We start from the raw sequence: 22,175 nt of genomic DNA, 5'->3' as shown, positions 1-22,175 counted from the left end.
AGCACATCTGGTACTGACTTTGTTTCGCGGGCACGACCAGCTCGGAAAGATTGAAAGGTCACAAAGCAAAAAACAAAACACAAGCGGTTTTCTTTTCATTTCATATCCATTTATATTTGTGTTCACTTTTCTGTTTGTATAATGCACACCTAGCGGTGCACTATGTATTCACCCACACTACAGCTTTAGTTTCTCCGCCAGCAGTTTAGCGCCTGTATGTTTCTGTGCTTTTAGTTCCATCTTGAGCGGTACAAGCTTTTTCCGCAACATTTGCTGCACTTCTTCGGTAGAATTTTCAAACGCTAGCAACAGTAAAAACGAAGCCCGATTTTGGGTAATCCACGCTGCCGTTTGCTCTACGGTCAGTTCCTCTACGATCGCGAACCCAAACTGTGAAACATCTTCATCGCCAAGCTGTCGTTTCTCCTGATCTTGCTTGATCATTTTCTTCAGCGCAATGTGTAGGCCGGCGTGCTCGATGCCGCTTATCAACGGATTGGTGGCCAGTTGTTTTTCACGATTTGCTGCCTGTGAAGCAAAACATAAACAAACAGCAATAGGTAAATGTAACAACATGCCATACGGTCCGGTACGACACAGGTTTTTACACTATCGTGTCAGAAAAGCAATAAAATCTACCCGAAACTTACTTTCTCCTCCTCAAATGGGCTCTTTTTGATTTTCTTGATCTTTCGTTCTGTTCCCGTCGTAGTAGGCTTCACGTTTTCTTTTGGCTTTTTGTCCGTCTCTAGCGAAAGAATCGACCCATCGAGATTGATTTCGTTCTCGTGCACCTTCCATTCGGGATCGCAAACCACCTTCGCCAGGGCACGATGTAGACGGGCCAATTCCTCTCCTTGGACTGCAAGAAAACAGGTCGCATTTTATTAAAGAAGACTTGGTGCATATTGCTCGTTCAAATCAACTTACAGTTTTTTAGTATGGCTGAAGTCAAAAGGGCTGTGTGGCCACCACGCAACCAAAAGCTGGGATTATTTTCCAGTTGCGTGCAGAAGCTTTCCCTCGCAGCAGCCAAAACCTCTTTGCGACGTATTTCCTTATCCTTCTTGCTGTGCTCTAGGTATCCGTTTAACAGCTCGATCTGGGTCGGGTGTAGCAAATCTTTGTCCTCGGGTGAGAAAATCCATGCGACCACCTTGCGGCCCCATTCACCACTGCCAACGATCGTTTCTATCTGCTCCATTATGGGGTTGATCACCTGTTTGCCTAGCGTAACCGTATCGTCGTAACAGTTCAGTATGCACATCACCAATCGGTGGCCGTGCTCGTGTATGGACAATTTTTCGATGTAGGGTTTCATGGCCTTGAGGGCAGCTCGACGATCTTTCACGACCGAGTGCATGAAGCAGTGGATTGCCGCCCCAGTACCGTCTCGTGTGCTTGAAATGGACGCCAACAATGGCAGATACAGTTCAATCACTTCCGAGCGTTCCGTGGTGTCTGCTTCTTCCAAGAATTCCGCCAGCAACGCGTGAAGCAAACTGTTGTCCGTAAGCTTCTTGTTTGCCGCTTGCAGTAAATGTGCTTTCACGGTGCTCAGCACACTCGTCTTCATGTACGCGTTCGTTTTCCAGCAGTCCTTCATCGTGTGCACGGTGCGATCCTTGTCCAGCTTGAACAGCTCGGAGTAGAACGTTTGACGCATGAACCTGCGCTGTTCGTTCGTTGCGTACTCATTGTACGCGGTGTCTACGATCGCGCTGGAAAACGTGTGATTAACCAGGTTAAGAACATCCTTTATGATAGCATTCACGACACGGGCCCACAGTTGCTTCGAACCGTTCTTAAACAAGCTGGTAACACAATGATGACCATACTTTGACGTGGCCAGATCGACCAGGGTTGGCATAAGGCTGGCGGCGATCTGATCCCGTATCTCTTCCGATGCATTCTTGATCATGCATTGGATCACGCGAGCCGTATCGTGCGAGGTGGCTATCTTCGCGTACGCATTCTGTTTGCCAAGCAGTTCGTGCAGTGTTTGTACCAGTTCTTCTTTGCCTTCGGTGTTCTTCCGTTTCAACTTTTCGTAGATTTTCTTCGCACTAATGCTAAGCTCGTACAAATCCTTCGATTTGTTCTGACGACGCTGCTGCCGCAGCTCCTTCTGCTTCGCTTTCAACCCATTCCAGTACTCTTTTTTCGATTCTGCCGTATTTGCAACGAACGGTTTCTTTTCAACCTTCTCGACCGGCTTTCCAGCGATGTTGGTTTTCTTCTGGAATTTCGCGGTAGGTTTGCCAATGCTCGATTTTACCACACCATCCTTTTTCAGGGTTTTCACTTTCGGTTTGTCGACCGGTTTGGTGGTGAGGGCTTTCTTCAGCTTCTTTACCGGTTTGTCCGACTCGGACGTGGACACTGCGCGTTTTTTTGTTTGAATCATTGTAGTACTTTGCGTTTAACAGAGTTTAATCTATAATTTCCCAAAAAATGCGGTTTCTAGCGGCTACAATCAACAAAAACACGTTTTCTTGTGTGCCACGGTACGATGACAGCTCGTTGACAGATACCATGCCGAACGGTCAGCTTTAGACGAGCGTTTTAGATCAGTTTCGGAACACAGGGAAATGTTCGAAAAGCATTGTTTTGTGGCACATTTCGTTCACAAATTTGAAGAACAATTATATAACATCACAAGTAATCAATAATCACCATTAATCAATGAGGGTATAATTCTCTGATCTCAGTCCATTAATTTTCCCGAGCTCCACTGTCAAACTTCAAAATGGAGCAACCTCCCGGTCGAAACAAACGTCACCATTGCTGTTGCGGAAAGGTAGTCCCCCTCTCCGTCTTCCACTCAAACGCTCGTTAGCGATGTCCACAAACAACAAAAAAGGAAGGGTGAAGGAAAATTGAACGGGCAACGCAAAATTCCAGCCAAGCATATTACCTCCGAACTTGTCGTGCGTGTCACACCAGTGATCTCTCGCGCAAACTAGCACGCAGCGTTGGTCGAAATCCGCAAATCGTTGCGAGAAAGTGTGAAATTACGAAGAATAGCAGCTAAACAACTGGTGGAGCATTCAGAAGCAAAAGAGAAACCATCGCGGTATTTGAAACAAAGCAAATTGCGATCGGGTCTTCTAGTGCAGTAATAGCAGAACAGCATCCGAACGCGAGCTTGTTCGCCTGATAGTTGAGTGAATGGAAGGTTTTGAAAACGTTCGACAAAGTGGAGTAGGCGATGCAGTGGAGTTGCGTTGACATTTAGCACAGTAAACAACGGCGGGTGGTTCGACCTACGCAGAGAGGGTTGAAAGAAAAAAACGGAGAAGCATTTGCACTCCTTCCAACTCCTCTACACCAATTTCCTCAAAGCAAACAATTTAGCCAAGTGAAGCAATTTGTGCATCTTTTTTGGAAAATTTTGGTCCATTTTTGAGCGGATGGTGAGCTAGTGAAATAATCGTATGATGGCAAGCGAATAATAATCCAGGTCAACTGGTGAGAATGGTGTACGCAAAGGGTGAAACATAGTGCATTTGGTTTTTATTGTGTTCCGTGTGTGTGTGGAATCGAAGCGGGAGCCAAGAGATCCCCATTTCTGTTGAGCATTGAAGTGCAGAATCTACGATTCGGCTGTCCCTCTGTTCCTTTTTGTCATTCTCCGGCCTGTCCCATCTGTGGAAACAGCCGCAGCATCAGCAGCAGTGGTGCAATGAAATGTGATATCGTGCAGCACGAGTGGATGAATCGTGTCGTGCATCATCTTTGCTTCTTCTGCTGTGATAAACGGTGATCGTACGTGTGTGATAAGCGTGCAGTGTGTAGTAGACCGGGCAGTCCCGTGATGGAACCGAGCCCTGGCAGCAGTAGTTCTACCGTGCCCGGAGGTGGTGGAACGGGGCTAGCGGTGGGTAGTAGTGCTGGCAGTAGCGGAGCTGTTGGGGGCAGTGTGGTAACGCGACCCCCCATTACAGCACTGTTTCGCGAAATTCACAAAAACAGCTGGCTCCGGCGGTTGAACAACGACAGCAGGCGACCGTCCGTACTGACCAAGGTATGTAACCGTGGCGGACAGCAACATAAGGAAGAAGGAGGGGGCGGGGGGTGAAATGGAGGAGAAGTTACCAGTTCCTTGGAGCTTTGGGCTGGGTGGAGGAGGTTTTTGTTTTAGTTTAAGATAGTAATCCATACCGTGCACCGCGTTGTCGTCATTGGTTGTTGAGTTGGGTTGTTATCTATTCGCCCGGTGTTCATTGAATAAGTTTTCATAACACACCGTCACAAATGATGGCATGCTTGGATAATACCAACCAGAGCTTGTTATAAAATAAACATTACTTTGTACGTCACTGTGCTGCGGTTACTTTGATGCGGATCGGTGCGTAAATATTTACAAAGTGTATCATATTTTTGGAGAAATCATTTTCAGTAGAGATCACCATCTCATTGCTTGGAATTTGAATAAAACCTTTTTTGTTGTGAAGAGTAATGATATTCACGAACAGTGTTTTAAAAGCCCAGAGTCAAAGTAAATATTGTGCCATTTATCTCGCTTTTACGTTTGGTAATTGCTGATTAACATTTACATCTGAAACTTCACACCTTAACTTGTATTATAATGATAGTTTAATAAGTTGAAACATCAAACAGTCCTGTCCAAAATTAACCTCGAAGAACTTCTCTCTGAGGACTTTTGTGTTATTTATTTTCATATTTTTTGGACGCCTTTTTGTCCGTTTGTCCTATTTGACCCAAGTGAGTACAGAGTATTTCAAAGAGCAGTCTGGCGATTGTGTACCAAATTGATGCTTTCATGATGTGACTGGTAAACTTATTCATTATGGTAGTCATGAAGCATTACAACCGATCATGCGATCATCATTCGATCATGACCTACCGAAAAAGTCCTCCACCTGAACGCCATCGACAGGGAATCTCTTTCCTCAGTCCTTGTTAACCGGGGATACAACAAACGCCTTCGAGCCTATTCAGTCAAGGTTTGCTGCTCCTTCACATTCCTGATCGATGGATGGCAGAAGTGAGGTCATCGTATAGTTGGGACCACAAATCCTTATAAACATCTTCGCATGACTCGCAGAGATTCGTCATATGTGGACAGCTTTGTAAGATTGTACGATCAGTCAGCTTATTTGTAATTATACTTTTAATGAAAATCGTTTTAAATAATAACGACTTTGTCATACAATATAACCTGATAAGCAATGTTTTATTACACTGATGTTGAAAAAATAAGCCATCGAGACTTTCTGTATGTTTAGACGATAGTTCAAATAGCATTGAGAGAAAATACTACTTAGGATTTTTGTAACTGATTCATCAGCAGTATAAGCTGAATGTAAATCATCCATCATAACTCATAACATAACTTCTTTACTAGCTGATGTGTGAAGCTGATTTGTGGATATGTAATAACTTGCTATCAAACAATAAGATTGGAAATGGACATTTTGTAGCTGTTGGGGTAATTATGACCTTTGTGAGAATTTTGTGATGAATCTCTCTTACACTGCAGCAATCTGAGTCTGATTTCCTTTCGCACTTCATTAGTACGCTTATCAAATGTTTAGTTTTAGCCCTGGTACTGTTACTTCTGTATTGCATATAACACACCAACAAGATAACAATGTAAGAATTAATTCAATGCCCTGCAATTTTAAGTACAAGTATATGTAAGTAAAATGTCCACATATACTCTTGTGCCATGTAGCAAAAGTGGAAAAAAGAATAGAGCAATACACGCACAAAAGACTGTTCGTCATCACTCGGCCTGTCTGTCCGCCACCGTCAGTCATTGTTGTGGATGAGGCACAACAACAACAAGAAAAAAAACCTCTCTGGGGTCCTCCTACCAAACGAAAGGGAGAGATTTTAGACCGCGCGGGGGAAAAAAATCTCCGATCCACACAGGGATTTGTCATTCAGCATTCCAACACACACACCGAGGGTTTCCGCTTACCTTCCTATCCCAGCTTGAAAACATTTGCGCCATTTGTCCACCGGAGTCACGCATAATTCCGCGCATATCACGTTTGTAGGTCGCTTCACTTGGTAGTGGTGGCCGATTGTTGCCGATTGTGTGTTGTACCGCACGGAGGACGCTTGCGTTCGTTTTTGTTTTCTTCTGTCTCCCTATTGTCTTCTGTACACCCTACACCCTTTTCCGGGGACTATGTGAGAAAGTGGTGGCATTGTGAGCAGTGGAATTGTTGTCAAAGTACGGTTGGCAGCTGGTTGGTGGGATCGAAATGCGATCACCTTTCCGTTTTCCACCCCGAACTCGGTTGAGATCCCTGTTTGGAGTTTGCGAGCTAGTTTGTAGGCTGTCACCTTGAGCTCATCATCATTACGATTGTGATCTGCGTTGGAAGATGTTTTTTTGGCAAAGTATTTAGTGCATAAAATAACGTTTACTTTTCCGAAAAAATAAATGGAACTGATCGTGATCTGCTACTTAGACATGTAAAGAATTCAGCTCCTATAGACACCTAGATCTCTTGATCGTGATCGTGAGACACATTAGAGTATTATTTACATTTTCCCACACACACGCCGATTGTGTGTGCGTTTGGTGAGATTTGTCGATTTGTGGACCAACACCACACTGTCATGTTTAGCCCTTTTTACGCACAAAACAATTTTTGGTTCTCCCCACACAAACCTCCATTGCAGTGGACAGATAGTTGTCTTTTGTTTTCGAAACACCATACAGTACACCATGTAATGTGGCCTTCTGTTGTTTTCCAACTACTGTTTTGCATCTGTAGCCCTGCAGAATGCTGCAGAAGGACGACACGGCCCTCCGTCGTTTTAAACCGACCCTCACAGGGGGGTGGCGGGATTCAACCGATTTCCCCATTCCATAGGTCATTGATGGGAATTCTGTTTTGTTTCGCCAGCGCCAGACAAAGGGGCACCATTTTTTGAGCAATAATTTATTACCTTTCCGGTTCCGGTGCCCTAACTATATTTAATATTTACCCCCCTCGTCGCCGCCCCGTTTTGCCAGTCTGACATGGGCGTCGGATCAATTGTGTCAAGTGTCTAACAGGGAAGCAACAAAAACGAACACCGACATACACCACTCACACATCAATCGATCGTTTACTGGGATGATTTCGGTGGATTGAGTACGCAGGGTAAATGTGCAATTATACCATTTTCGATTGATGTGTTATGCACGTGGCCCGCCACGCTTAACCCGTTTGCTGTTCCTTGTCCCGAAGCGAACGAATATCGTGCCTGGTGTTTAAAAGTTTGTCCCGACACAAATTTATTACGGCAATCGGTTGGAACGGAATGGAATTGAATGGTTTCGTGTGAGCTTCAAAATGTCAGCAAGTCATCAATGGAGAAGAACGAAACACGATGTATCGATGGTGGTGGGTCGGGAAATGGTCTGGAAATGTACATTGAATCACAATTGGATATAACATTTTTTGGTGGTAGAATAAAAATTTATAGGACAGAATAGCTCGCGATGCTTCGTTTTGGGGCCAACTTCTAATCGTGTCGTTCGTTGACATTCGGGTCTAATGCAGCGTAGATTGTGGATTCGGACTGGAACTTTTAGTAAACCATCGGTCCGATCATTTGGCTATGTGAGACCCCTGTAGTAGCATTAGGTCGTTTGGCAGTGGGTAGAATAAATGTTTTGCTCATATTTATTGACAAATCTTTCATGGAGACTATTTGGGGGTATAAAAAATATTGAGAAATTAAATACGACAATTAATTTGGAAACAGGTTTAATAAGATTATTGTATAAATATTACTTTAAAGAACTAACGTCATTTTAAATATTACTTCAAAGGCATAATTATTATCCTCTGATTGATTCACTACTTTAATTATTACAAACTTGGCCAGTTTAGTCTTGCAACAAAAACATTAATTTAATACTTTTTTAAGTGATCTTTCCAATGAGCAGAGTCCACTATGAGCGCAAATCCGCCTTTACCAAATCCTACATACAATTAACTATTTTAATAATAGAGTAACATGCATGCCTCTGTCTAAGCCCTTAAGTAAACATGCTCAAACCGGCTAGTTTCGGTATGTCTAGTTTTTGTTTTTTTTTTATTCCTCCAACTCAATCGAATGACTTTCTGACGGGTTCGACACGCGGCTCCATGCGGCTCCGGTTTATGCTTCGTTTTTACTTTACCGGACCAAAGGAACCTTAATCGTACGATTGTTGACGATGGTTCGTACACCACGAAACGTTGTTCCCACACATAAACCCGGTTTCGTGAGCTGTGTTGCTCCGTATAGGCATGGAAGGCAGGCATGGTGGTGGGATGTTTTTTGGTAGTTGCCTCCATGGAACCGGTGCGATAGTGGGTATAAAGTTTTATTAAAGTCGTTCGTCTTACTAGATAGAGACAATGGTTGCATGTGTTGATTTTCAGTCAAGGTTAAGCGCGGAATCGGATTAAGGAAAGCGACAGTGCTGCTGTTGATCTCAAACATGAAGAAGAAGTGAAACATCTAACACGAATACGATTCAATACGCAACCAGACACGCCGCTTGATGATAAGATTCGCGCTAGTGGATCGTGCCACCGTGCTGCGGGACGATGATGATGATTGTTTGATGGGTTTAGGTCCTTACTGCCGGTTCCGGCTGGTTAAAACAGTAATGCTTTAATCACTCGCAGTTAGTGATACCAATTTACGACACGTTTTTCGTTGCCGTGAGCGATGTGCGTGTTGTGGAGCTAGCCTAGAAGTTGGCCATATTAAGCTTAATAAATGTCTGCTTCCATATCAATCAGTTTTCCCGCTGATTGGACAAAGTTTTCATTTCAGCATGAAATGGAACTCAATCCTGCTGTAATCAATAGTCAAATTACCATAGTGAGGAAGCTATTGAGCAGTATAACCTTCCGCAATCAGACATATTGTTGGCGGATTATTATTTATGGTGTAAGATGAACGGCCCGGACTTTCCTCCGTTAATAACAAATATGGTTTAGTGTTGTTATTCTGATTCACCTATTCTTGTTTTCACCACATTATCCATTCTGTTTTGTTTGAGAATATACCAAAATTGTAATAAACAGTTTTCTTAATAACTTCAGTTTGTTTCAATTCGGAAGAATTATATATATATATATATATTTTTTTATAAAACTATTTTGTATATTTTCTACTAAATCTAAATAATATTGAATTCTAGCATCTAGTACTTCCATGAATTCGTTCAAAAGGCTTTTTTCTAAGATAGAAGAACCGGGCGGGGGGAATCTTCCCTCTGGCGTGTGGTTAGCACATGCTTTAGCTTTACATTATGGGATTGGGCAAGACTTAGCGTACGTCCACAACGACCAAAGCTGCTGTTATGTGGCTTTAGACACAACACAATTCCGCCCGATGCTTTGCGTACATCCATCAAACTAACTGTATTGTGATTGACAAACGTTCATCGCAACTGTCACAAGCTTAAGACCCCATAAGAATCGGGCACACTCCGACCACACAACCTTGAGTGCAGTGCCGCGGAACATTGCATACCACGAAGGTTTGGTTAATACGAATGGAAACTATATCGAAACAGTGGTGCTGCTATGTTTTATGTTTCGCTCGGTCGGCGCTTGGTCCTGGAGCTTGCAAATCGTCCAAAAATCGTGGCTTGGAAAATAATATTTAAACGCGCGTCTTTGTCTTTCTCCGCCATTGCCTTGGGTTGTCGCGAAGGCTGCGGCCGGTTCGTTCCCTTAATTTGTTATTATTCAACAAAAGCGGATATGGCATTGGACACGGTTTCTTCACCAGATTCCGCCCAGTGCAGCCGGGCAAGGGCTGCGTGAAGCTAATGAAACAAATTACCATCGCGCGCAACTGAAACAGTCAGGCGTGGAAACAAAGCGCAATTTCCCAAAATAAAAGTAAAAAAGAGGCTATGTATACACACCCAAAATGCCGCCGCAATGGAATCGGAGTGCGGTAGCGTGAAGAAAGCATTTAAACATATCAAAAATGTTGATCTCTTTGCATGCGAGTCGAGCGTAACGGACACACGGAGTGTGGAGTGGAGGAACCGTGGGTTAATGCAAATGCAATTGGCTGTATGCGCTTGGCGTGTTTGGCAATTGGAAGGTGTGAAGTGTGTGTGTGTGTTTGTCCACAGTTTGTTGCTTTCGTCTCAATTTTCAGGCCCTGCGCGGTAGACAACGCGAAGAAGCGTTAATGGCACTCGCGTAAGTGAGTGAAAATATAATTCAATCGGCAACGACGATTGAAATAGATCATCCAAACATTTGTGTTTAATTGGGCTGCGGTGTGAATCAAAAGGCCGTTGCATCCAGCATCACGTAACTCCAAAAACAAAAAAACTCTAATGCACCACCGGGTCCATTATCAATTGCTATCAAGCAATGTTGCGCCGACCGTTGAGACACACTTTCGCGATCCGCTGGTATTGCGAAGGGGTGTATCGAACGTTGATCGTGCGACCATATCGAACAGGTGTGCAAGGTTGCACACGAGCGAGATGCTCTTTCACCTGGTGCCAGAAACTCTGTCGGCATTGCAACGAGCATCGAACAAAACAAAAAAAGGTCCATCGGTCACCGTCTCCAGATGGCGTAGAAAGCAACTGTTTAATGCTTACCATCTGCTCGATCGGTGTGTTTTTTTTTTTAAGAATAGAAAACAACAACAAAAAAACCCCAAAGCTAGTCGGGATGTTGGGTTGCGATCGCCATCCCAAAACCAACGGTACGTGCACGGAAACACCGCGACGGATTGTCCTAAACGGATCGCAATTAGAGCGTGGTGTAATAAAATGTACCGGACTTCGCAGGGCCAGAACCAAGCAGGGCATTGCACAGTCACGGGTTAAATATTTAGAAACACGCTTCGTAACTTGGGTTTAGAAGAGTGTCGTTTTATGTGGCACGTGGCAAATAGTTTATGATTTACGAATTTTATACATATTTATAAGCTTTTGTTTCTGCACATACGCTTGATTTTGGTGGGTTTCATTATAATAATCTTTCTCTTAACCGTTACTGAAACCACATGAATATTAAAACTTTACTTTCTTTTTCTTTCTTGGAAGTTGTTAACAATAATTTGATAAATTTGAGCACCTATTTCCGTTCTTTTTAAAGGAAAAATGTCTCCATTTCGATTGAACTGAACTGAACGCCGAAGGAGAATCCTTCTCTTGTTGGCATGTTCGTGTTGATCTTGACAGCAAACTATCGTTTCGAATCGTTGGTCCGCTTTTGCTTGGTTGTTGTTATGTTTTTTTTAACGTTTTATTATAACTAGCTATGTCAAATGAAATAGTCGATGATTCAAATCTTGATTCAAATCTGGACTGAATCTTGGCGCTTACACGCAGAACTGACCCAAACTGACCATGGCCTAAAATGATTGAATAAATCATTTGTGCATTATGTGTACGGGAAATATGAATGATTCTTACAAAGTTAGACAAAACGTGTCTCTAATTGTTATTTTCTTTTTCCTTTTGTCTTTTAGAAACCGGATCGATATTGGGTGGTGTTTTGCGTACACGATGACTGTGAGGCATTCCTGGAGGGCTACAGTGACCCACGGCAAGCCCCATCGCACGCCCCTGAATGGGCATTATCGCTCCAAACCGTCCAGCACGTCTCGCACGCCCTCGTGTCCATAGAGCAGGAGTTTGAATTTGTGATAACACTCGGCAGCGAGGTGGCCCGCTTCAATGCCAACACCTGGGAATGTATGCAGGAATGGGTGGAATGCTTACGTTCGAAGCTGCGCGAGATGAAGCTGCTGTCGCCGAAGGAGAATTTGTACTCGCGGCTACCCGAGGTGCGCCCACCGTTGGCACCGACGCGCGATCCAACCTCTCCCCTGCCGGCAACGCCACCTGTACCGGCCGCAATCGTACCGGGCATCGAGCGTGTTCAGCCACCGTCCTTGGTACAGCAGCAGCATCACGGCCACCACTCGAACTTGGCTGGTGTAAGCGGACAGTCGGCGACCTCGCTACCATCCGGGCCATCTGGTTCGGGCATGGCAAGCGGTACGATCGTCTCTAACACCGGCACAACAAGCTCTATTTCTTCCTCATCATCATCCGCATCATCCTCGTCGTCGTCATCGTCTTCGTCGTCCTCGAACGCCTCATCCTCATCGGGAACCAGCTACTCATCAACGCTCACATCCATATCGAATTGTCCGAACGGTGAGCGTGTGAGCGCCACAGGCCCCCCGGCCATGTCCAACACGTCCACGCAGAACCTCATGAACCTGCTGTCGAACCCGCTGCAAGCAGTGAGCAGTATTAACGCACAAGCTAGTAAACCTCTGTCGGGCACCGCCACCGACAGCATATCGCTCGGATCATCCTCCTCGTTGATCTCGGAAGAAGAACCGCCAGAGGAGCAGCTTAAATGCAACATGTCCGCTTCGCCACCGCGCGATTCGCCCCCGAGTTCCAGTTTGCCGAAACCGCAAAAAATAACGCACAGGGATAGCGCGGGCCATAATGGTGTCGCCGCGCATCATAATCATCATCCGGCGGTGACACACGCATCTGGCACATCGACCACAACCTCCTCGCTGGCGACCACGTTCGTTACCAACGTGCTGGCCGATCCATCCGGAACGGCCGGACCATCGTTGAAGCGCACCATTATCGATAAAAAGCTGCTGCTCGATGTAAGGCCGAGTCCCGAACGGTCCGCCACTGACTGTGATGTTGGCAGCAGTGCCTCCAACGCCATCAATGGCCACACCAACGATGGTAAGCATGTCCATCCCACTACTTCATTGTCCACTAATTGCCTTCAATTAACGACGATGCGTCCGGTCACATACGTATCGCTGAAAGAAGCGGGTCGCCACTCCCTTTGGGAGTAGACGACAAATAATAGGACCGATGGTTACGGTATCGCTCGAAAGTTTAAAGCCCTGCCACCCCCGTGTGTGCTGGTGGGTGCGTTAGTCATCCAAACGGTGAAAGACCTATTGGACACTCCACAGAGGGTGAATCAGAAGCCGCACCATGTCTCAATTTGGTGACACATTTACCTTCGGTCAATACACGGCACCAATGCTTCTACGAAAGCATACATCGCGGACACGGGGAGTTCTCGCGAACCTCAGCTCTTGTACGGTGTACCCAAATTTCCCCATCGTGCGTGCTTGTTGAGCAATCGTACAGCACGTCGTCCCCTTCTTCGGTGGGGATTAAGCGCTGACTGACGAACCGGTTGCTAATTCATATTTTGCGGAACGATGAATTGGAGAAGAAGAATTCGTCCCAATGGATTGGAGAAGGTTGTACAATTAATTTGATTTACAAGTGAATTGTTGCGTAAACAACTTTAATTGTTCAAAGCAACCTTTTTGTTTGCTTCAAATTTGAAGAATAATGATGTACTAATTGTTGTAGACATAGCCACACGTATTAGCATACCGTACTCCGCGGTTCGTACTCTCCCGAATTTGAATCATTATCATTCTTTGTCTCGCTGTGACGTGTCAGCGATTGCTCGCGGGTTTTGCATCATAATCGGTGCATCATTAGGAACCGGTCAACAATGGGATATAAATGTTGCCTACTGATTGAACGATATCAGATGAAAACAAAACTCACTCACAAGTGGTGGAGGATGAGTGTCTGCTGATGTCACATCATTTGCCCCAACTCTAGGCCCGATTTGCTGCCCCAGGGCTGTCAATGGTAAAGTGTTGAAGGTGTTGAAGATACTTCTAAAGTCTGTCGCTCTCTCTCTCTCTCTCTGCCGCAATATGCATGGAAACGATTGTTTCTGTGCGGTGAAACGGTCATTTTTGGATAGTTTGTTCGACGCTCACGCGTAAAACCATCCCACTGCGTCACGCGTCCCCTGCAATGTCCACGGGAAAGAATCAACTTTTGCACCGGAAATGGCAATGCCCCCGTCATCGGCAGCGCTTCGGTTCTGAGACCAATCTGTGGCCACGCGGTGAGGGTAAACGGAGGCACCGGTGGCAAATATTTGCATAAATGTTTCCCGTCTCGTTGGCCGTGCAGAAGGAGACATGAAAAAATGGACATAACAACACACGAAAAAAAAAAGAAATTTAAAGTTGGCGAAACTTCCGCAAAGATGTTGAATGGACGTTTCATTCAGGAAAAGTTTTATTGTCTCAACAATGTTTGATAGATCTGCAGTAGTCATTTTTTCTTTCTCCTCCAACGACTTTAAAAATAATTTTTTAAATATTTTTTAAAATAATTTTTACTTATAATGTTAAAAGAATATAGAATTTAATATTTAATGTTACTTAAATGAAAATAATTTTAAACGTAATAAAACGATCCAATAAATGATGCAATTGCGTCAATGACTTGTGTTCGTGAGCGTTTTCCGCGTCATAGTACACGGAAAAGGACTCGGATGAACCTCCGCAGAGTGAAAACAAATTTAATTTTTCATTAGCAAAATAGCCCATTTTTTATGGCCGAATGCCAAAACCGAAACGACACACAGCCTGGGCACAGAGCAAACAGAGCAAGTGGTAGAAGAGCAGACTCTCGATGGTTCTTTTTTCGTTTCTTGCTGTACCACCAGCCAGCATGGGTTAGAGCGTCCAATTCATTCCCGCAGGTCTCGTTCTTTGGGGAGTGCAATTTTTGGCTTCACCATTGCTGGACACACCAGATTGAATACCGCTCGGTATGTGGCGAGAGTGTGTTGCTGTTCGCATCTCTAACTCAGAGTGGGAGACGCCCAAACACTGACCAAGTAACACTTCGACCTGAGGCATCTGGTTGTAGTTCGCCGGGCCTGGCCGGTGCTTTCGCTGTGCTGCTTTGCTGAATATGAAACCCATTTCGAGCGTTTCATTTCCCTTCCGGAACGGAAGCGTACTACGGACGGACGTGGGTCGGCAGGTGCTTACGTTTGGCGAAATGTATATGATGAAGCTGTTTCGATGCGACCGGCGGATGAAAAATATCAAAATCCGAGATTGTGTGAGAGGGAGAGAGAAAGAGAGAATGATAAAAGTTAATTAAATCTAGCATTTCTCATTTCCTTTCCAATTTTTGACCTTTTCCTAACCGGCGACCGTCCGCCGATTCTAAGGCCTTCCGCTCGATCGTGTGTCTAATGTAGCGTCGATATACTGCAGCGTGTTTTTAATTATGCCAACTGTACTACATCATTTCAGCGCTCTCGAACGATGAGTCGTGGTCCAGGCAGCCGCAACAGAACGGATCCTGCAGCAACGGTCGCAGTGGCACTGCAACGGTCAATGGTGGCGAATCGACAGTATCGTCACCATCGATGCTAACAAAATCTGCCGCCATCTGTATCGGGTCACCGGCATCCAGCGGTGCAAGGTAGGTAGCCGACGGTTTGTCGCAATGACACCTCGTGTTTGCGTGAGGGCACACGCTTTGGGCGTTGTTAAACCTTTTTCGTGTTACTGCGAAATCAATTGAACCGAAGGAACGGCAAAGCCGCGTCGTGATGGAAGATATGTTCAATCGAAGTAATTAAACGATCAGCGTTACTCGACCTCGTGGGATAGTAGGGCTGTTGCTTGGGTGACTCACTGTCCCTGGTAGTCTTCAAAAGGTAGAAAAGAATAGAGGAATGCAAATAGCCTCAGTGCTATTTGGCTTATCATCTACCGGGTCAGAAATGTAAATCAAAAAAATTGGCACCTGCACATGGAGATAATTTGTAAAATTTCATTCGAATTTCGAAGTACGTCAATAACGCAACTTATGTGTTCAAATAATAGTAAATTTTGAATACAGACTGAGTTCTCCGACTTCATAATTTGGGAATAGTAGAATAAACTTCAATTTGGTGCGCCCACCATTGACAAGGACATGAATATCTAGCTAGCAATTTTAAGGAAGTCATAAACCCAAAAAATTCTGTAAAAATTTCCCGAAAATTATATAAATTTTCCAAAGCGTTTTACAGCAATTTCATTTCTGTTCAACATTAATCGATGTTAAGAAACACTGGATCATGATTTGGTCGTGGGACAATCGACATTTTATCCCATTGGGCAGACACACACGCCGCTACCTAACAGAACCGAACCCAGAGAAGGAAAATCCGCAACCGGTGGATTCAATGCAATCGTAGAAATACGAAATAAAATTAGATTTCGTTGAGTTTGCATTACCATATTGACCATGAGAGAAGAATTTCAACAACTGTAAAGAGAAGAAAGGCAGTCCAAGGTGTGTCTAGTGTTTGCACAGAATAGAGAGGAAGTGCAGTAAGGTGTGTCCAGTGTTGGGAAGAGCTGGTGTGTACCAACCTTCTGTCACTACTCTGCCGAAACCCCAGTGACGGTAGGATGCAAATCTGCAACTCAGTCTCCACTTATTTGCACATGTATTTAAATGGTGAAGGCAAGCGTTATATGTGGAGGAACCTGCACAGTTCAAACGCAACTGTCCGGGTGGGTGAATCGGTATCGATAAACGTAGAACGTAGAACGTAGAGGAATTCCGTGCAGCGGTCGCCATGTGCCGATGAATATTGAACCGGTTGAGAAGAAATGTTGACTGTTAATGTGTTCTAGAGTGGTTCGGGGTGTCACTATTTGCATTTCTTTCCATCCCGCAGCCATCGCACTGTCTGGTGTGTATGACGTTAAAAAAAGAGCACAGCACAGAGTCTTGGTAAATGTGACGCATCAATGTATTGTGCACAAACAATTAATCTTGCGGAAGGAACTGGTTACAATTCAATTTTATTATTAGTACACAGTATCCTCAGAATCCCAACGCAATCGGGTTTCACACAAAACTCAAACTTGAATTTACGAACATAAGCATCTCCTGCAAACCATAATTAAGATGGTGAACAAATAACGCTTTAGAAGCTCCCGCGCGTTGTCCATTTTATTCTTCCGTTTATTCCGCCGTCACCATTGTTGCTTCCTTCTTGGGGCCGTCAGTCATCACTTCGTGGGCGTTAATGGTGCTGTGGCCGTTAATTCACTATCAAGGTCAATTTATTGCTGTTCACTGCCTTCACTCGGTTGCTGTGAAACCGAAGGTATATCGCCGGTCCCTTGAGTTCCTGCTGGCCGCGTCCCCGTGTTCCGAATGATGGTTTCATCGTTGGGAAGTGTATTAATTATCCGAGCGACGACGGTTCCGTTCCGTCGTAGCGTTTTGGCCGGTAGTTAACGTCGCTGGAAACGATCGTCGACATTGCTTCACCAATCGTTGTGAGACATCGATCAGATGAATTCCACCGGCAGTTTGGGTGCGTATTTCGAGTGCCTTTTCACGCACGCGAAAGTTAGCGTACAGTTTGGCAAATTTACGCTCCAGGTAGCGTTCGATTTCCGTTCGGTCGATGAATACGTTCGGCTGGGCGACACGTTCTGATGTTTGCTCGCTAATCGTTTGACATTCGACCGTGCACGTAGAACGAGAATCTTGTTTCTGGGAAACTTTCGTTCGGATGCCTTCCAGCACGATCGTTAACCATTGGCGATCATCAGGGTGTAGGTTTTCCGGAGGTGTCGGTAGAACCATGTCGGGGTTTTCGATAATTTCCGGAACTCGGAGCTGTAAGGCAGAGCGAAGGGCATTCTGAAGCTGAACAGGATAATGCAAATCCGTCGGGGCAGACACACAGCTTCGTTGTGCTGGCGAATCAACCTGAAGTGAGCAGATATCTTCGTCCGTACGTTCGTTAAGCGTTTCGAACTGCTTGACCAGATGCTGCAAAGGTTCGAATGGGCCATCGCCCACAATCTCGGGATCGTTCTGCAGCAGCACCTCGAGAGGTTCGTTGAGCAGGTGCGGGAAAATGAAGGGATGCGTTAGATTGTCTTCGAGGAGTTGCTGCAGCAGTAGTCTAGCACAACGATTTCGCAGAGGTTTCTCATCTGGTGGCGTGTTGTTGAACCGTTCAATCCACTGAGCAGTTTTCTTGATGTCGATGGGTTCTTCCAAATGGGGAATAAGATTGCGCAACACCTGCAAACAGCGAGCGTATTCTTGATCGAGCGATTGACCATAAAGATCCGTTTCTTCGTGCGCGTCCATAGTTTCACGGTAAAGAGGTAAAAAATTAACTCAATTGCTATCAAAATAAAACAAATGTACGTATTCCGAGCTGTCAAGTTCGGCTGATAAAGGTCGCTGCTTACTTCAATTGTTTGCCAATGGCAACTAGATGGGTTTCTAGATATGTGTTGGTAAGCTGCGTAGCAATTCGATACTAATGACATTTTACGTTTTCCTTCGCAGAGCGGAACCGAAACGTACCCGACGAAAAATATCTCCCGTCGCTAGTTCATCGCCCCGATCACCCACGGTAGCGAACGGAGAAGATCAGGTAGCGAACGTTACCATCATACAAGTGTCGAACAGCGCCAATGGAACGACTCCATCGCCAACAATCACCACAGCTTCTTCGCCGAAGCCCCCAGTGTCTAGATTTAACTTTCCGAAAGCAAAACCGTCGATTATCACCCCAACCTCAGTACCGTCCGGTGTGTCCACCATCATAACGGATGACCCGGGACCCGGTAACGACCATAACTATAAGAGCAACGTGCAAATCATTCCGTCCAACGTTGAGTATCCGTCGAATGGAGATCAACTCGTGCAGCCGTCTATTATCGCGTCGATAAACGAACAGCAGATCACAACGGTTACAGTGCCGAACGTTTCGCAGTCAGTGCCGATCAGCTCAACTGTGATGTCTACGCCACGAACACAACCAAGCGCACCGGCCACCGTACAGGTCGCTGTGGCAACCTCCTCTACACCGATCAAGGGACCGGAAAGTAATTTCGGCACCGTGACACAGATTGCCGTAAATTCGTCATCGGTCGCTGGTGATGGGCCGGGTGTCAGCAAACCGATCCATTGTCAACCACCAGCCACCCAACAGTCTTCATCCAATAGTCAACATTACGAGCAGGTTTTTCTAACCAGTTCCGTGCAGGTTACGTCCGGAAGTGCACCAACAGAGGCAAACTTTGAGGAGCAGGCAATAGTTTCCGTCGCACCGATCCTCTCCAAACCAGCCGGGAATAAAAGCAGCAAAGTGCTACTGCTCAGCAGGCAGTCACGCTCGTCTAGTCATTCCGATATTCCACTTCCCGGGAGGTTAGCAATAAAGGGTACCCGGACAAACGAGATTGGTGGCGGTAATGATAAGGAAAATCGTGTACAACACGATAGTATCATTGTTGGTAATGTTGCCAGCAGTGGTACGGCCTCTACATCCAAGCAAGGATCGGTTCCAACTGCGGCTGCTCCGACCCATCTGACCGGTGGTAGTCCTTCGAAACGACCGGCTGTAGATCGAAACATCTATACACCCCATCCACAACGTGCTGCTGCTCCACTGCTACAGCGAGGTCTAACGGAGCTAGTCTTAAGTACAAGACCCGCCGCTACCTCGGGGACGGATCACTCCGCAATAGGTGGACGTAGCCGAAGAGCTCCGGTCGAGCACAAAATCCGATCTGATCATTTACCACCGGAACAACGGCGTCGCAGCTCATCGACTTCCGACGCTCGGCAGGAACATTCGGCGCGTATCAATGGATCCGGTGCCAATGGTGTTGGACCCGGTCCGGGACGATTACAGTCCCCACCGCAACCATTTCGTCCTCATCATCAGCTAATGAACGTACCGGAGGGCAATCAGCAGCTAAATGGAGGAACTAACGGTGTTGGACACGGTACACCTACCGGTGGTATTGGCGGTAACCGCAAGTTGACACTACGCGAACAGCAAGTTTTCCAGCTGCGCCGTGAAATGATGCATCCGGGCGGTGTACGATTGCAGTTGCGTCGGAAGGACTGCATCAACTCCATCGGGCTGGTGGATGCGTTCGGTGCCGTCTGGGTGGCAGGATGGAAACAGAAGGAACATCCGGTGCTGTACAATGCGCTTCACATCGGCGACCAGATGATCAGTGTGGCCGGTGTTGCGATCATGTCCGCAGCCGATGCACACAAAGCTATCCGGGCAGCGCCGGGTTTGTTTGTAAGTATGGGAAAATCCAATGCCCAATGTGTGCTTTTAGAAAAGTCAAATAATAAGTCGGAGTGTTTTGTCCTTAGGTTGAACTTATCATTCGTCGCGTTCCGTTTGGGCGGGTTTACGCCATTCGACGCGAACTCGATGGACAGTGCTTGGGACTTATACGAGACGGCAACACATCTACGATCGTGGACGTTGTGCCGAACAGTTTAGCTGCACGGCATGGGTTGCCCCCGAAGGTAAGCGATCGAGTGGACACATGTGACGCACTGTTTACTGATGCTTTTCTCTGTTATTCATGTGTACGCTGTAGGCAAAATCTTGTGATGGATTATCGTTAACCTTTTGGGTGTTGACGGAAATCAACGGCAGGCCGTTAAATTTATTCTTTAAGGAAAACGAAATACGCGATCGTTTGAACGCAGTCGGGCGAGATATATCGATATTGGTACGTACGAAAGTTTGTACTTACACTTACATCTTACACTACTAAAATACGATTTACTAACGCTTATGCTGTGCTTACTTATAGGTACAACCAGCAGATCTGGTTACGAAGCTGAAGAAGCAACTCAAATCTCTACGTGGCCACAAGGATTTTATTGTGCAATAGGCAACTTCTAGCGACCAGTACATCACCGAGGATCAAAACAATAGTATTAAGCAGGGAAAGTCGTATATCGTCAGCGGTTCGCACGAGAAGAGTAAGAAACTGATTGAGCGGAATTGTAGGAAAGGGTGATTTTCTATACAAATGGCAAGGCGTAAATCATGTATCTGAAGAGACTAGCACTTTAGCAAAACCCCTACAGTGACACTTTTTCCCAATCGCAATTTAAACACTAATGTGTAATGACTGTGCGGTGTATGCTTAACACATGTTACTACTGTTTCTACTACCATAATACAACTGAATTTTTTACACCATCCAGACATCACGTAATGCTGTTGGGTGTTGTTGTTACTCTACGACCGGTATCACCATCATTAACTACTTACTATTATTCCGACTAATAAAACAGCCGTATATTATCGTAAAAGTAATCCAACATTGAATGGTGCGAAGTGGAAGCAAGTCATACTGAAATAACCTAACCAATGTGTGATGATGTAGCTCCGTACGGTGGAAGGGTGGTGCGCATAAGTACGCGAATCGCAAGCGGGAAAAGAATGTGCAAAATTTTCCTCTCCAGTAAACGATTAGTGCAAATTTTGTGAGCTAGAACTTAAACGACATTTACGTAGAAAACTACCGATGGCGGAGTGGTTTTCGTATCGAATGAGCCACACGAAGCTGCTATTATGCAATGAGTTTTCCCGGTGCGTGCAATGTAGACCAATTTAGACAAAGAGTTTTGTTTAATGTGTTTTTAATATACGATCGCATATATTAGCGAAATTCGGGACGTTCGAGTAAGCGAAATTTTACTGTTCCTAACCAAATTTATTGCTTGGTGCTCATTCGCACCGGGAACCACTCCGCAAGGTAGGACAGGATAGTAAATAATAATGATCACTGCAACAAAGGAAAGGTAAACAAAAAAGGCTGTAAAACTAGCACAACACTTTGTGTGAGTGTGTGTGTAATCTAGCTACTTTCTTCTCGTCAGTATATTCTGAAAGTCGAGATAACAAAAAATATATGGCAAGATCTGAACAGGGGTGTTGTGTACAGTTGTATCACACATAGTACCGTACCACGTAACTTTTCTTAAAAGGCTGAGAAACAAAAGGGTAAACGTTTACATATGCTTATGCGCATTTTGCGACGGTAGTTTTGATATGAAATATTAGACAAAAAGATAAAACAAAAGCAACAAAAACACATTTAACCTCATCGTTTTACGGAAGAAAGGCCATCGGTACTAGTTAAGGGATTGGAAGGCAATTTTTCTTACCCTAACCACGGAACACTAGGAATTTCTTTCATTCGGTAGGGTCTCATTCTTTAGAACATTTTTACAAAAAAAAACAAAAACAAAACAAGTGATTCTTGATATAAGATTTTAGTGATGAGTGTGTGCTCAAATAGTCGTGTTGTAGTGTTGAAATTAGCGTGTTCGGTTCGTATAAGAAAGCGTATAAATACAAAAACCGGACTAAATAATACAACAACATGTAGGGGGGTTCTGTTTTCTTCCGAAAGTAGCAAAAAATCCACTTCTAATCTCTTGCTGTTAATGTCGTTCGTTTCAAATT

General features: G+C 45.1%; 2 protein-coding genes across 2 annotated transcripts; one reads left to right on the top strand and one right to left on the bottom strand.

The window, feature by feature from the left end:
* Positions 1-177: 177 nt before the first annotated feature.
* LOC128719173 (protein penguin) lies at positions 178-2,407 on the bottom strand. Its single transcript, XM_053812796.1, has 3 exons — positions 931-2,407; positions 651-862; positions 178-528 (listed from the first exon to the last, which is right to left on the bottom strand). Exons 1-3 carry the CDS (start codon positions 2,405-2,407, stop codon positions 178-180), a joined length of 2,040 nt encoding a protein of 679 aa, XP_053668771.1.
* Positions 2,408-3,817: 1,410 nt separating this feature from the next.
* LOC128719171 (uncharacterized) lies at positions 3,818-20,589 on the top strand. The gene is made up of 7 exons (XM_053812794.1): positions 3,818-4,027; positions 11,485-12,739; positions 15,157-15,328; positions 18,224-19,979; positions 20,057-20,215; positions 20,290-20,424; positions 20,509-20,589. Exons 1-7 carry the CDS (start codon positions 3,818-3,820, stop codon positions 20,587-20,589), a joined length of 3,768 nt encoding a protein of 1,255 aa, XP_053668769.1.
* The last annotated feature ends 1,586 nt before the right edge of the window (positions 20,590-22,175 follow it).

The sequence above is a fragment of the Anopheles marshallii genome, chromosome 2 (assembly GCF_943734725.1).
Source record: "Anopheles marshallii chromosome 2, idAnoMarsDA_429_01, whole genome shotgun sequence".
Taxonomy (NCBI): Eukaryota; Metazoa; Arthropoda; class Insecta; order Diptera; family Culicidae; genus Anopheles; species Anopheles marshallii.
This window is presented reverse-complemented; position numbering and strand designations above follow the sequence as displayed.